This window comes from Desmodus rotundus, chromosome 7, assembly GCF_022682495.2.
Source record: "Desmodus rotundus isolate HL8 chromosome 7, HLdesRot8A.1, whole genome shotgun sequence".
In the NCBI taxonomy this organism is placed as follows: domain Eukaryota; kingdom Metazoa; phylum Chordata; class Mammalia; order Chiroptera; family Phyllostomidae; genus Desmodus; species Desmodus rotundus.
Window position 1 is genome coordinate 92,960,519 of NC_071393.1, and position 16,476 is coordinate 92,976,994.

Genomic DNA, 16,476 nt, shown 5'->3' on the forward strand with positions numbered 1-16,476 from the left:
CCAGGGAGAATCTTCAGATTTGCCAGGCGTAGGAGAAAAGACAGTTACTCAAGCTGGGAGAGTCCCAAAGTAGTTGGACCCAAGGAAGCACACACCAACACAAATCATAATTAAATTACCCAAGATTAAAGAGAAGGAGAGAATCTTAAAAGCAGCAAAAGAAAAGGAGACAGTTACCTACACATGAGTTCCCATAAGACTATCAGCTGCTTTCTCAAAAGAAACCTTGCAGGCAAGAAGGGGCTGGAAAGAAGTATTCCAAGTCATGAAAGACAAGGACCTACATCCAAGATTACTGTATCCAGCAAAGCTACTATTTAGAATGGAAAGGCAGAGAAAGTGCTTCCCAGATAAGGTCAAGTTAAAGGAGTTCATCATCGCCCAGTCCTTATTATATGAAATGTTAAAGGGACTTATCTAAGAAAAAGAAGATCAAAACTACGAACAGTAAAATGACAACAAACTCACAGCTATTAACAACCAAACCTAAAAAACAAAAACTAAGTAAACAACAACAACAGGAACAGAACCACAGAAATGGAGATCACATGGAGGGTTATCAGTGGCGAGTGGGAGGGGAGAATGGGGGAAAAGGTACAGGGAATACGAGGCATAACTGGTAGGTACAGAATAGACAGGGGGAGGTTAAGAATAGTGTAGGAAATGGAGAAGCCAAAGAACTTATACGTACGACCCATGGACATGAACTAAGGCGGGGGAGTGCTGAAGGGAGGGGGTACAGGGTGGAGGGGGATAAAGGGTAGAAAAAAATGGGACAAGTATAATAGCATAGTCAATCAAATATACTTTAAAAAGTAAAAGTGAAAGATGTGAAGAAAAAAAAGTTGGAGTCACCAATTTGCCTCTGGGCTCTTTGGTGGCCAAAGCTGAAAGGGGTAACGGCCATTGGCATGGCTTGCTGCCAGGTGTCTTTGTTCCACAACCTACAGAGTCACTTTCTCTCCTGTCTCCCCTTCTCAAGCAATTCTCAGAAGACTGGGCACAAAGGGAGGACCACCCTATGACAGTACCAGGCACCATTGTTACCATTTTCTGCTACAGGTAAATCTCATTCTCATCACATCCAAGGGGCCTTTCCTGAGTCACCTGTCCTGGAAGGTGGGACAGCATGAGCCATTCGCCCTAAACCTGCAAGCATCCTCACAGAATCTGGGGTGGGGGGTCTCAGCCAGTTCACCCAGAAGTCACGCAGCTGATCTAGTCACATGTTAATGATTGCAAAATCATTTTAAAAGTTAACATAAGCTGAATAAACTGTTCTAGAGTTACACAAGTTGTAGACACATCCGTTACAGGTAGAAGGAGGTGGTAGCTAGTATTTGTTCCTTCCTGGTTGGCATAAATCGAATACTTGTCAGGTATTTGGAAAGCTTGCTCCTTAAAGGAATACTTTTGTAAACTAAAATAATAATAATAGTAATAATAATAATAATAATGATGGCACCTAAATTGCTTGTTTAGAAATACTTGTAATATTGATCAAACACCATCAAAAAGTATAGGTGAACTACGGATCGATTGAAAATTGGAAAAACTTATAGTTCAAAATCTAATATTCCCCATCATTCCTATATGCTAGGGGGGACAGCATGCAAACCAGCCATCATTTTTACACTTTTTTGCTACCACTGGTTTCACTATTTAATTGTTGAAACTAATCATTTCAGCTCCTTTTTTGTGTTCTTAGCATCTAACAGGGTGCTCCTCAGTGACTGTGAGGCCACTACCACATTTCCTGGCTTCTAGATGTCACTGATGATATATCCCAGTTTCAGGGATGCTAAAATATGGAAAAAGTGTGTATCTGAGTATCAATGAAATAGAGTCTTGGTCTGCAGCCGGCGTTCTCTTTCTTGGCCACATGGCGCGGCCGCTGGAAGAGTCTGGCTGTGCTCCTGGCTCCACAGTGGTGCCTGCATCCTTCAGCCCCGTGGCTGTCGCTGCCGGGGAAGATAGTAACAGACCAAGAAAGAGCCCCTGCTCCCTCTGAGGAAACTGAAACAATCTCTGATCCATTCTCTTCCTCCTGGAAATCGGACTTTGTAGTATGCCTGGAGCTGCCTTCACCTGCTTTGAATTCAGCCTCTTTGCATTGAATCTTTCCCCTGAGCTGGTTTAGCCCACAGGTTCATTTGTGCTGGCGAAGGGCCGCCAAGGGCATTAACCGGCTCCTGGTGGGCCGTGCCCTGCCCTCTCCTGAATGCCTGGGGCTCCATACTAGCAGGAAGCAGGAAGGGCAAGTTTGAGCAGACAGGCCTGGCAGGGCTGGCTCCTAGTCTCCAAGCCAGCTCTCACCCTGCAGTTCCAAGGCTTCGCTCTGGCTCAGGTAGGTGAGGGTCCCGGCATGCGGCTGAGCTTATGCTGCTCAGAGCCCCAGGTTCAGGCCTCCGCTCCTGAGCCCTAAGTCAAGGCTCAGCCCAGAGGCTCTGGTGTGAGGGGCCCAGGGAGTTAGGTGGCGAGGCCAGGGATTTACCCTCCTCTCCCCTGACTTCAGCTGCATGGCAGAGGTGGCCATGGCTATAGAGACAAATATCTGGTTCCTAGAGGCCAAGAAAGCCCCACGGAGATTAGGTCTGACTTTACCCTAGGGAAAAGGACAAGGCTACAAAGAACATTCTGGCCTGTGATGCCCTTGTGAGGCTTAGAGCCCATGTGTTTTCATTCAATCCCCTCTTGCTCACGAAGGAAGGCCCCTCCGTTGTTCAGACTACAAAAGAAGACCCTCCTTGCTGTTAAAAACTCCGGCAATTTAAAAAAGCATGGAGACGCAGATCCTTTCTAACAAAACTGACATCTGTTCGGCATTACGGAGTTGACAAGGCATTTTCCCACAATTCTACCGGGACTTGGTGAGGTGAAGGGAAAGAACATGATGAGTTTTACTAATTGCTTCCCATGCGCCAGTCACGGTTAGCCTCTTTCCGCGCCAACGTTGTCCGTAGCTTTTGTGACTTCAAGCAAAATGTAACCAATTTTACCATAGGCTAATTGATATAGACAAGTTATTCTTAAGGCATCTTCTGGTAGGGTATATCTTATCTAATCCTGCTGTATTATCTCATTTAATCCTCACAACTCTATGAAGCAGTTGGTTCTCAAACTTGAGTGAGCATCTGAACCCCCTGGCGGCCTTGATTTTTGACTCATAGGTAGATCTGGGGTGGGCCGAGAACCCGCATTTCTAACAGTCACACATAGTGCTTTTGTGCTGCTGAAGAGGAGGAAAGGACGGGTGGGTTTGGCTTTTTTCTCCCAACCTCTTTCCCCGTGTTTCACTCCTAACTCCCAGTGTTTGGGAAGGGGCATCTGAAGCCCCAGGTGATGCTGATGTTGCTGGTATGGGGACCACACTTTGAGAACCATTGAGGTAGGTGCTATTACTCTGACCAAGATTCAGAGAGGTTAAGTTACTTTCCTAAGGTCATTAAGCCAGAGAGTGACCTAGCAGATACTCCCATGGAGGTCTGCCTGGTTTGGGGCTCTGTACACTTTACACTACTTCCTCCTGGTTTTCTGCCTCGGCCTGCCGCCCCCTGCCCACTGACTCTATGGCTGCCTTTAGGAACTAATGCCAGCTTTCCTTCCTTTTTACCCAGTCAGTAAGGCCAGCTAAATGCAGGCATTTGGGCAGCTACAGGCCAAGATCCTCCAGAACACACAAGCCTCAATGCTGCAACTTAGGAAAGATGAGGAATAGTTACGAGTTGGTAAATCATTACCACATCTAATCAGATGTGGGATGTCACAACTTCAATGAGAAGTAACTGGAACTATAGCTCAGAGTTCATAAATGGAAGTTTGATGGATTGCCAGCCTCAGGGAAAAACACATGTTCTGGCCTTTCTTGCTCTCTCTCCTAAGAGTGCCTTGTGCCTCTCCTCATTCAGCCTCGGGAGGGCAGCTGGACTGGGAGAGAAGTCGCTGGGGTGCTTTAGCTGGCTGAACCTCTGCACCTTTGGGGAAAAACAGGCGCTCTCCTTAACTCGGTCAGTCCTTTCACTGCATGTGCTCCCTCACTGCCACTCTGTGTCCTCCCTTTAGCTCTCACCTAGTCTGCTTTCCGTCCTGCCATGGTGTGAGGTCACGTGCTGCCTTCATCACTGCTAAGGGGTAGAAAAGACAGAGGTCTTCCTCCCAGCCTCCTTCCATGTGTTCCACCTCTGATTCTCATAGTTTGGGACGGGCTTGGAAGGCTGTTCTGGCTCCCAGGGAAAGGTCATTCATAGCAATTTAATATTCCAGCAGATTCAGGACAGAAGGTGGGTGGAGGCGGAAGGCAGGAGCCCTGAGAACTGAAGTTTGCTACATAGAGGATCCCTTCCTGATTCCCAAAGGCAGAGAATCTATAGTCTGGGAGAAAGGAGAGCAGCATGAGGGATGCTGTGGCATTCCTGGGTCACATGGTGTCCTGCCAGAGCTGAGGGCTGGCCAGCCCCTGCAGAGAAGGTGGACAGGAGGGCCTGTGAACCGCTGCGGCCTCCTGCCCCGCTCCCCTAGGCCAAGCCACCCTCAGTGCTGAGTTCCCTGCAGCAGGAGGGGCAGGACTGGTGGCGGCCTCGCAGGCCCCAACTAGAGGAAGCCTGGGACTCTCTCACCCTCTAGGAGGTGGGCTTGGCTTCCAGGTTCCCTTTCCATTCTTTCTCCTTTGAAGGTTTAAGGGTCTCATTTTTCCCAAATCTCCAGCAAATAGTGGTATTTGTCCATTTCTGAACTAGATCACATGGGAGGAGCACCGAAGCAACGTCTGGCTTTCCTCAGGACGGAGCGTGATGCCCGTTCTCTGCTCATGTGATGCGATCTTGGGTTTTCATTCCAACAGAGTCATTCTTTTCAGTTGCCCTGTTGTTCTGAACACACTGAGGAATTTCTGGTGGTGTTTTTCTTGGAGGAGGGCTAAAAATACTATCAGGGTAAGGAGGACTCTCCCGGCCAGCTGGAATTTTTTAACTTTTTGGACTATAATGTACAGACAGAAAATTGCCTGATCGTAAGTGAACAGCATGACGAGTTTTCACGCACTGAACATGACCAGCACCGCTCCTCGTGCCTCCTTCCTGTCACCTCCAGCCCCGGAAGGCACCCCTCTATCCTGACACCTAACAGCACAGACTCGCTTCAGCCAGCTGGAGTTCATCCTCAGCTCACAGGACAACCTGACTCAGCTGCCCTTCAGTTCCGAGTTGGGGAAGCTGCCGGGGTTCAGCAGGATTGATGTGGGACTGAGTTCTCACATCAGCAATTCCAAACCCAGCACATACCCAGCTGCTGAGGGCCCACTCAGCAATTCCAAACCCAGCACATACCCAGCTGCTGCTTCAGCCACACAGGAGGAGTGGACAAGGGACAGTTGGCCCCATCTTGGCTGCCAGATGGGCCTCCTGTCTCCAGGGCAGACATGTGAGGGGTCAGCCTGGTGACTCAGTGTAGAGGGGGATGGGGGCGGAGTTCTCTTCATATGTGATTCTAGAAGTCCTGCCACATGTTCCAGGCAGCAGGAGGTCCCTGGATCAGGATGACTCAGCAGCATCTACGTGCAAAGTAGCTGAGGTCTGTGCCCTGGGAAGACTACGTGGCATTCGGTTGGACTTGCCCCGTTCAGCGCGGCTCCTACTGCTTGGAAACAGTTTTTCCTCAGCACCTATGCCAGGTCTCCCGTCTACCTGTGTGACTCGGAGCTCAGGCGCCAGCTGCCAGCCAGGACCTGTTTTCCTCCTCAGCTGTCCTCTGTCCACCTTCCTTCGCTGGCCCCCTGCTGCAGGCTAACCTCCCCCCACATCACACGTGCTCCTTTTACCAATGAAAAGCCAGGTTTGCCTTTGTGCTCACCCCTACCCCATGCGTGGCATGCAGCATTAGACTCTGCCCTCTGCTTCCTCAGCAAAGAGCTGCTCGAATTGTGGGGGACAGAGGGACAGAGGGCTGGCCAGAGCTAGTGGTCAGGAAGAGATGTGTCTGCACTAACTGACGTGGCTGGACAGAGAAGCCCTCCTTCGGGGAACTTCACGTCACAACCAAGGGGCATCTGCTCTCTGTAGCTATCTCATTCTGGGTGTGGCGGGGGTTGTCACACAGAGGCAGGGAGCCCTGGAGAGGTTCGAGTTGTGTTCCCACTACATCTGGGAGACGAGCGGAGAAGGTGGGGCCAGTTATCCCTGACTCAGGCTAGAAAGGTCCTAGGAACCATCTGGTCAGAGGTTCTCGAATAGAGTGTGTGTAAGAGTCAGGTGGAAAGTGTGTGAAATAGACAAGCTCTTTAGGTTCCCTCCCTTCCCCAGGTCCAGGCTAAGTCCCAGAAATCTGCATACTTGGAAACCTCTTCCAGGTGGTTCTCATGCAGCTGACTGCAAGCCGTGGTTGGAGGAACACTGAGCAAGACAACACTTTCCCCAGGTTACAGATTGGGAGGACGCGAGACCCAGAGGGTCAAAGGCTTAATCAAGACCAAAAGGAAGAAGGCACAGGACCGGAGTCCCGCCTTCTTTACATGCCTGCACTGCTCTTGTATCCCACATCGAACCTGCCCAAGGAGCCCTGAGGCCTCAGCTCTGTCTGTGCTTCCTTTGTGGGGCCTCTTGCCCTGCCCTTTCCTTCCCTCTTACTGCCATCACCATCAGCTGGATGTTAAGACGCAGAATGACACTTTTACAAAGGCCAAATCCCTTGCCTCCTGCTTATCCTTCCCTCTCACCCCCCACTACCATGTTACTCTCCCTAAAACACAGATTACTCCCTGCCCCGCTCCTCCATTTATGGGATGAAGTGGGAAGGGCCTGGCCTGCTCCTCCAAGCCCCTGCTCTTTGACCCAACCTACCTTTTTGACCTCAGAGTCCATCACTCCCCCTATAACCTCTTTTCTACATGACTTCCCTCAAATACCACCTTGTTCTTATTTGCCTGTGCTCACGTGATGCCATCATCATCTTGGCCAACAGCACTTCTGCCTTGTCACACTAATTCCTCCCATCCTCCAAGGTCCAAGTGAGAGCCAACCCTCCTCCAGGAAGCCTTCCTTGACCATGTAGCCCTAGCATTCTTGTCCTTCTCTGAGCTATTTATTATATGTTGTTATTATCTATTATATGTAGCTTTGAATTGTGAGCCTTAAGTAATTCCCAGCTGGAGACCACAGCTTACCCTTCTAATTACCCACCCACTTAGCAACAGGGCTTTGCACGTAGGAGTGGGAGATGTAATAATGGAGCCATACAATGCTAGAGCCAAGGAGACCTTGGCCTGTAGGTAGCTGATTGGTTGATGACTTTTCTATGCCTCCTGGGCTAACAAACATCTAAAGGCTAACTTTTGCAAATCTAAGCCAGGTCTTCCTCTGGATTCTGCTTCCACTGTAGTAATCAACTTCCCTGCTTGTCACCACCCCTCCTATGCCCAGGAGGCCAGTTCCACCTTCCTGCTCACCATAACAAGCATTCTTGCAAGTCCCTTGTGACTCTGTCCCTAACAGGACCCTTATTCAGGAGGGATACATTCCGAGACCCCCAGTGGATGCCTGAAACTAGTACACATAATATCGAACCCTATATAAACAATGTTTTTTCTATACATACATTTTTATGATAGTTAACTTATGAATTAGGCACAGTAAGAGATCAACAACAAAAACAATAAAATAGGGCAATTATAGTATACTATATTAAAAGTTACATGCATGTGGTCTCTCCCCTCTCCAGAACCAGGACAGCTCCTCAGTGACTAATAGGTGGGTAGCACAGGCAGCGTGGAGGTGCTAGACAAAAGGGATGACTCACGTCCTAGGCAGGATAGAATGGCACAGGTGTGATTCCATCACACTACTCAGAATGCCACACAATCTAAAACCAATGAATTGTTTATTTCTGGAATTTCCCATTTAATATTCTAGACCATGGCCCTGGCTGGTGTGGCTCAGTGGATTCAGTGCCAGCCTGTAAACCAAAGGGTCGCTGGTTCAGTTCCTAGTCGGAGCACACGCCTGGGTGTCAGGCCATGTCCCCAGTTGGGGGTGTGCAAGAGGCAACCACACATTGATCTTTCCCCCACCCTCCCCCTCTCTCTTAAAATATATACATATTTTATGGGGGAGAATATATATATTCTCCACTGTGGTTGACCGTGGGTTACTGACTACTGTATTAATATTCCTGTATTTGCCAGGGGACCCAGGTGCTTCGCCTTACACTCCCCCTCCAGCTGATAACCAAGTTTCCAATTCACAGCAACACACCAGCTAAGCTGATTTCAAGCTACTTATCTTGCAGTCCTGCCAGAAGTGGCCAATGTCGTTCTTGACCTAATCCCACAGCAACAGGTGATGTCCCTCTCTCCCGAGTTAAGATTAAGTATCCCTTTCCACTGAGGACTGACCATCTCCACTTCACCTAATGCTTGCTTACAAACAGGGCAAAAAGGAATTGGTTGTAGAGATCTAACAGCTTAAGTCCTGGGGCCTGAGCCAACCTTTCAGAAAGGAGCCCTTTATTCTTTGTTTATTGTAGGATAAGTGTCCTGTGGAAGAAAAAGCTCTGTCTTGCCCGGGGCTCTTGCAGTGTGCAAGTGCCCTGGGCATCTTCACCTGGGTTTGGGAGGAATCCTTGCAGGAGCCTGGGAGCCTTAACACTATGACTCAAAGTTCAAGTGCACAGAGCAGGCTCAACGGCTTGGAGAAAGTGCAGCATGCAACCTGTGTGGAGCCATTCTTTAGAGAGGCCTTTGTGCCCTTTTAACAACATCAGAGCTGCTTTCCTCAACTCTCCCCCACCCCCCACCCCATCCCCCCCACACAGAATCTCTACCCATTATGACATTTCTGGCTTTCTCATTCCACACGGCCATCTCCCCATAAAATATTTAAGATCTCTACTTACCAAAATAGGTCCAGTTGGGTCCTGCAAAGAACAAAACAACACTAGTAAGTACAACCGAGTTTGAAGAAGGGAGAGAAAAATACCGATTGTATTGTGGAATGGGTGAGACTGAAAAGGAGATGAATGCGGGGAACTTAAAACTGTTCCAGGGTCTGGGGCAGAGCAATGGCTCCTCGGAGCAGCTGCACTCACAAGGGAGCGCCAGGCAGTGAGTTTGCGCCGGGTTCACGGGTTAGGGAGGAGCCCTCTGGAGTAAAAGCCTCCTCAGATATCTTAAAGAAGCCAAGTTTTATTAGCTAGATAGGTAATAGATTCACAAGGCTCAAAACTCCAAAGCGACTGAAGAATAAACAGTAAAAGCCCTTCCTCCAGCGAGATCTCCCCGCTTCCCCAGAGACAGCCAGTTTCAACAGCTCGTGGGCCCTTCGCGATCTGGCTGCACGCACTTATGCATCTGCATTCCGCCCCCCTTTTTTCCACACAAACTGTCGGCATGTCAGAAACACTGTTTTGCTTCTTTTCCCCCCACTTAACAACATATCCTGGCTGAAGCTGGTGTGGCTCAGTGGACTGAGCGCTCGGCCTGAGAACCAAAAAGTGACCCGTTCGATTCCCAGTCAGGGCACGTGCCTGGGTTGTGCCATCTCTCACACATCGATGTTTCTCTCCCTTTCTTTCTCCCTTCCTTCCCCTCACTCTAAAAATAAATAAGATCTTTAAAAGCAACAACAACATATCCTGGAGAACAGTTCACATCAGTAAATAAAGAGGAGAACACTAATCTCGAAAGGAACGTTTTTCTTTGGGGAAGCTGCCGTCCTCATCCAAGTTAGAAATCCAGGGGCCGTGGGAATGTACAGATATCAAAAATCACCCACCGCTTCCTGCTCCACACCCTGCACATGGAAAAGCACGTCATTCCTACACCAAAACACATTTTTTAAAAAAGTTCTTACAGAGCTGTGCTCCCGTTACTCTGCCTGATACCTCCCTCTTCACCCCCAGAAGGAGGCTGAGACCCTAATTGAGACTCAGGGTGTCTCAGGGGATTCACCACATGAGGGGACTGCTCAGCTCCTAAGTCCCTGTCTCTCAGCTTCCCCTGAGGTCCCCGTGTTCTTGGCCCGCAGGGGACAGCGGGAAGAGGAAGGCTCTCACATCCCCTTTCTCTCTTGGGAAGTGATTTATAGTAAAACTTAGCTGGTCACTTATCACAACTGGGCATTTCCTACTAAAGCCAATGGTGGTTTTGAAAGCTAAAAGATGACTTCACTTTTTTCTTTTTTTAAGCTGGTTTAATTGCATATTTTCGTTATAGTTCTATTTCTTTTCTTTGCTTCAGTACTTTAAGTATTTCATTCTTGACATTAATTGGTAATTTTATGAAAATACATGTGCACGCGGTTTGAAGAGTCAGGTGGTCTACAAGCCTTTTTATTTTTAAAAAACAATTTGGTCCCCTAACACCCCTGGTCATCTTCCGGCCCCCTGGGCACCCACTTTGAGTACTCTTTAATTACTTCTTTTGGTATTATCTCCACTTCGCTATAAAGGGCACACCTCTATTGCTCTTTCACGATTCGTTCAGGTTAGGCATTTATTGACATCCCGCCCCTAAGTTCCCAGTTGAACTTAAGGAATCTTTGAGTCTCCTCCTCAGTGTTCGTGAGGCGCGGGAGTTCAGACCATTCAAAGTATCTGATGTGTATTATGGACCTTTTCTTCATAAAAATGCCCATAAGCTTAGACTCACAAAAGTTCATGTACAGTTAATTTCAGGAGGTCCACAGAACCCCTGAAACCTGCTAGGGTCCCCACAGGAGTGAAGAGTCCCAAAATGAACCTTCCCTGATTTAGCAATTGGACGAAGGCACTCAGAACCATGAGTGAACCCCACTTGTATGAGACCCCAAGGCTTATACTGGCCCCTTCACTGAAACAATAGCGAAAAGGAACAAAGAAAGCCTTGCCTTTGACCTAAGCTCCAGAAGACATCAAACCTCTTCCCTGAACATTTTCCTTCAGCGTTTTGTTTGCGGGGTTCACTGTTAAAATACAATCATGGATTTCAGACAGAGAAGCCAGACTATTTCCACTTAGCCAGGCAGGGCACTTGGAGGCTTGGGATGTACAGTTTCACAGGTACCTGGAGCTCATCCTCACTGCTCCCCTGGAGAGACACAGGCCACTCTGGGGACCCTGGAGGCCCCCAGAAAAACAGCTGCTGCCTGCCTCTGGCCTGCTTTGGCCAGGAGTTTTAGTTGCACTTTCCCCCAAATCAAATCATACCCCCAACACCCTGCATCTTCTGCTCTGCTCCCTAAAGCTTGCTAAGCCGAGGTTTCTCCTACTATTGTACCCTTCATCCTCAGAGGAGGCATAGCCATAATACTCTGGGAAGCTCAGGGACCAAGGTTGTGGTGCAGACATCCAGGGCTCTTTGGCCTCAGGTGGTGACGCAGGACCAGAGACTTGTTCTTGACAAGAAGCAACATCCAGAGCAAACTTTCCTGCCCTCCTCTCCCTGAGCAAGCCCAACTGGTCCGCAAGACTTGGTGCTTTTGGTTATAAATGGCGGTATCTGGAGGGGCTCAGGAGCAGGAGGCTGGGGAAAGGAAGCAGCTTAAGATGTAAATCATAAAACTCAAGGGATGTGATCGGAGTCGGGGGTTCATCAGTGACATTCAGGCCCCAGCCTGTTCATCAGCACCTCAGAGCTGACCTCAGGCAGACTTTATAAAAGTGCTGTGTGTGTGCTTGCTTTATTTGGAAATGGTACCTCCTGATTCCCCGCCTTTAGTTTTAGGGGCAGGTTTCTTAACAGGATCAAAGTGACCCTACAAGAGGGATCAGCCAAGGCTGCTGCAGCTGCACCTTGGGGGCTTCCTGAGGGAATAGCCCCTGAGGGGAAATGTTTTCTTCTCAAGAAGATCAGAGTCCTGGGGAGGCCCAGCGGGGTGCCTGTTCGAACTTGCTGGCCCAGTGTGCACTGGGCCAGGAGAAAGCCCTGGGTGCTCACCGAGGAAATGATATTTACAGAAATCCAAGACAGGGGTTCAGGGCCCTGCCTGCTTCCTGTCCTAGGTGCTGGAAGCTTCCCTGAGTTCTTGAGAATGCCCAGTTTTCCACACCAGGTCTGGACACAGCAGGCTCAGCAGAATTCATTGAAAGGTTCCCCCATAGCAACTAAGAAATCCAAGGTTTTCTCCAGAAGACACCTGACTTCACCTTATTTTGCTCCCTCCCTCCGCGCCCCCACTGTTTTTCAGACACCCATCAGTGCCAGCTGCTGGAAACAAACGCTCCAGGCAGAGGGCAGACCAGCTCTGACCGCATTGCCCAGCTTCACCCCCCTCCAACCCCAACCCTCAGTTAATACGGATACTCTACACCTCAGTGATTTTTGCTTTGACCTTGTCCCCACGGCAGTTAAAAAGCCAAGAATCTCATGAGGAATAGCAAAATAAAAACTGCTCTTAGAATCTAGGGGTAGGCAGGTGGGCTACTCAGTATGGAGTAAAAGTGGAGTTTTTACTGCAAGCTTCCCCCTACCCTACTTAGAGAATGGGGAGGGGAAGGGGGGAAAGGGGGAAAGGGGGCAAGGAGGGCAGGGGAGGATGGGGAGGGAAACGGGGCAGGGAAAGAACAGGCCGGGAGGAGGAGCTGTCCCCTGAGTGAGGGCAGTAGCAGGCTTTCAGAAAACAGAGCCAATGAATGGCTGTTTCTCTCTCCTGTCTTAGAACAGCCTGGAGCGAAAAGGGAGACTTCCACTGAAACTTCAGGTCTCTCTCCGGGCGGCTTTCTCTAGAGGGGAATACATGTCAAAGTTTTGCAGTTTTAAAAATTAATTCCCACTTAAATGTAAGTCCTCTCTCCCACCTACCTTCTATTTCTCCCTGAAGGACATACTATCAAGCATATCATGCTAGCCAGTGGATTGGAACTGAATTCGAAGTAATACCAAAGCAGCCAACAGCCCCGCTCCCCAGTCTCCCCTGCCCTTCCCCACAGGCACGATGACCTCCAAGAAAAAAGGGGCTCCAGGCTTTCATGCTGGAGAAGAGGACCATTCCCCCCCCCCCATTGCCCAGTCAGGGCGTCTAGGTTTTCAGTCATTATGGTCACTCTGGGCTCTTCTACAAATATTTCAGCCTAACCTGGGATCAGGAATTAATCACCCACAAACGTCTCCACAACTTGAGGCTAACTGTCCAGGACAGAAGCCACCATCAGGCACCCAGGAGGTTTCCACAGAAGTCACCATTTACTCTCTCAGAAAAGCATTCACTCAGCTATGAAGGAGGCAGGCATCTTCCTCCTGTTACCAAGGACTGACCTTGGCTGCTCAGCGCCACGCGCCGCACAGACCTGAGTCTACCTCCCCTCCCGCGCCTCCCTCCGCACTCTCAGCCTCCAGCTCTTGGGGGTTAAGGGCCCTAGCTGCGCTCAGAAATAAGGTGTGAGTTCTCATCTCAGTGCGCTCACACATATACGTCTGGGATAGTAGAGTTCTTCTAGAGAAAAACAATGATTAAGAATGAGATGCATCATCCCTTTGACGTGCAGGTAAAACTTAATGGTAAAGAGTCTCTCCTCCAAAGCAAAGCACCCGCCGCGGGTCCAGAGGGTGCCGTCCGGGAGCGACTGCAAGCCCTTCCTGGTAGTGACACTGCTCAGGGCGCTCTGGTCACTGTGCTAGCCGCAGGTGAATTAGAGCACAATGTTAATATTTTAAACCGTGTCCCCCGCCCCCGCAGTGAGCAAGTTCCCAAGGACCCCTCCAGAACCGCAGGTGCTCAGAGAACTCGCAAACATGTTTCAGTGTGAAGACAGTGCGTTTCCCCCAAGCACAGCAGATCACGCGTTCCAAAGGAAAATGCAGCATCCCTTCTAAAAATATGCAACTTGATAATATGCATGTCCTTCCCTGCTCCCCCCTCTCTAATTACTTTGTCATTAAAGAGCCCCGCAGGAAATCCATCCGCGCAGGTGTGACCGAGCGCTCCAGGACTGTTAGGAAAGAGACAGAAACTTTACCGTTGAGTGGGGCTGGGCTGGAAGGCTGATCCTTCACGATCACGAGTAGGAGGATGGCCACAGCAGGCAGCGGGTTGTGGTGGGGCATTTTCGGGGGTGACTCCTGCGGGGCAGGCGCGGGCTGCCTTGGGCTCAGGATGGCTCGCTCTGGATCTGGTCACTGACCTGCCGCCAGCGGGACGCACACCGGGACAGGACCGCGTGCGTGCAGGGCAGGCGCCGGACCGGCACTTCAGTACTTTGCCGCGCTCCCGGCTCCTGGAGGCTTGCTTTTATGCAGCGACTCAACTCCGTGATGTCATCGCGCGGAGGGGAAGGACGCCCTGCCTACAGGAGGTCTGGCGCGCCAGTTCCCAGGTGAGGTGGCGCCCTGACTTCAGCTGTGCTCTGTAGGGCAGTGGCCCGGGCGCTCCTCCGGAACGTGGCTGACCTGGGATCCCAGTTTTCCCCGAGAGCAAGGAGTAGGCGTGGGTGAGATCAGCCCCATCGGGAAGGGAAGAGTGCGTCTAGGGACTCGCTCCAGTGGCCTTGGCCTCTCACTGCCCTTAATGAGAAGCTCCCCACCCCCCCCACCCCCCCACCCCCCCCCACCCCTCCACCCCCGCACCGCCGAATACAATGCCATATGGACAAGAGCCCCCTGGGATCCCAGTGGTGTGTGGTGTGCCTGCCTGGACTGGGCACATATTAGGGATTAAACGAGACAGCAGAGGGACTGCATTCAAATTCGGAATTTCTGTGGATTGTACATTGTATCCTCAAAAGGTCTCATCTTTGAAATTTAGATGTGAAGAAATGAATTAAGACAAAGTAAATAGCACAGTGGGATACAAGTGAACAGTTTTACTAAGCAATTAGGTTTTCCCCCAGCATCAGGTAAGTAGAGCAGGTTCATGCTGGTTCATAAGATCCATTCATTCTCTAGGAAGGGGGCCCGTGGCTTCTCTGGGTACCAGGAAAGGGATTTACGTCATTGGCTGAGCACCTGGTATGTACCAAGCACGGCACTAGATCTAAATCAGTGGCTGGGTTCTGTTTCCAGTGCATGTTATCATCACCTGTTGCTCATTTCAGCCCACTTTTCTCACATATCTGTATTCCTCTGAGTGTGTGTACATACACGTAGAACCACATATGCATGTGGTTCTGATCCCCTTTGCAGGCAGTCCATGTTCAGCTGTTAAGTCAATATTCTAATTTACCTGCTCTCCCCGGTACTCCCCACATCCTCCTGCTGCTGTTCCTGTGACTTGCTGTTCTCCCCGCCCTTATCGTTGGTGTTTTGACTTCCCTGGGCCCTCCGAGTGTCTCAGCGCTGCTCCCGGTGCTAGGCTCGGTTTCCTCCCCACACTGTGCCCTGGCCTGTTCTCTTGGCTCCCTGCTGCCTACTGACATTGTTCAGGCCACATGGTCTGCTGATGGGTGCCCACCCTGATCGCTGGTACATGATCCCTGGTTTTGTGACCTGGTCTATCTTGCCCTCGTCTCTTGACCACGGTAGCCTGACCAGCCCTCACCTCTCTCAGGTCTGTCCTGACCCTCAGCCCACGTGGACTCTCAGGCCAGCCTCAGTGACCAGTGAAGCCTTTTGTCGGTGGTAGTATTGGAGGGATAGAGCAACTTCTGTGCTGCAGGTTAGAAGGAAGCACATGCCACTGTATTTCAAGGGGTGCTACTGTCCTGTCCCTATCAGTTCAGCCATTGTTTGGGTTAATAAAGGGTTTTGAAGTCTCCTTAAGGAAGTAGTTACAAAGAAAATCTTGTTACAAGCACTTCCAGACCACAGTAGGCTTAAGAATGACCTTTTCTGCCTGCAACTCCCAGTAAAGGGCCTTGTGTGAGCTCCTGAGAGGTGAGTGAGCATTTCCCTGTGGTTCTTAAGACACTCGTGTCTCTGGTCTGCCATCAAGGACTTTAGAAGATGAATGCGTTGGAGGGACACCACAGTTGGCAGGAGCCACTGCAGTTCAGAGATCCATGTGCTGGCCCTGGAGGTGAAATCACTCGCGCTCCCCCCCCCCCCCCCCCCCCCCCCGCCGTCTCAAGACCAGGCTGGGCACATGCATTTTTTCCCTCCTATCCCAGATGATTTCCCTTTATGTCTCACTAAAATTAAGTTCAGTTGCTCCACAAACATGCATCTCTAAGTGTTCTCCAGGGATCCCCAGAGACGAAGAGGTTTCTAAAACGTGGGTTGGATTTCATGGAACAATAAGGAAATCTGTGAACTGGGTTTGATGGAAAGAAAGGAGAGGATTGGAGTGCTCAGTGCATGTCTAGATCAGAGATCTGATTAATGAGGAAGAAGGGGTAGCAATTAAAAGAGAATTGAACCTATAAACTGAACCCACTGCTCTGAGTGCTTTGGATAATTTTTAAAAAAAAATCTTAGGGGGGAGGGGAAAAGCAAACCGAAATTATGAAATGATCAAACTTCTAAAGTATTGACACCCAATGTCAAGGCCACCACCTTCCCCCACTAAACAGCACAAAGCTAACCAGCTTAAGTGCCCATCTCTGGGAACTTTACCTGCCAGTGGCTTCACCTGAGGCCTG

At 49.9% G+C, this 16,476-nt stretch overlaps 1 protein-coding gene across 3 annotated transcripts in view; it reads right to left on the reverse strand.

Annotated features, from left to right (window-relative positions):
- Window positions 1-14,202, reverse strand: part of CA12 (carbonic anhydrase 12) — a 59,001-nt gene extending 44,799 nt beyond the window's left edge. Inside the window, exons 1-2 of one of the 3 annotated variants that reach the window (XM_053927701.2) lie at window positions 13,921-14,200; window positions 8,884-8,904 (exon numbers count right to left, since the gene is read on the reverse strand). In XM_053927701.2, coding sequence (XP_053783676.1) covers window positions 8,884-8,904; window positions 13,921-14,008 — 109 coding nt within the window. In that variant the 5' untranslated portion in view covers window positions 14,009-14,200. Of the gene's footprint in view, window positions 1-8,883; window positions 8,905-13,920 lie in introns of all 3 variants that reach the window. The other 2 variants (XM_024567430.3, XM_053927702.2) reach the window with 2 other exon arrangements.
- Between the last annotated feature and the right edge of the window lie 2,274 nt (window positions 14,203-16,476).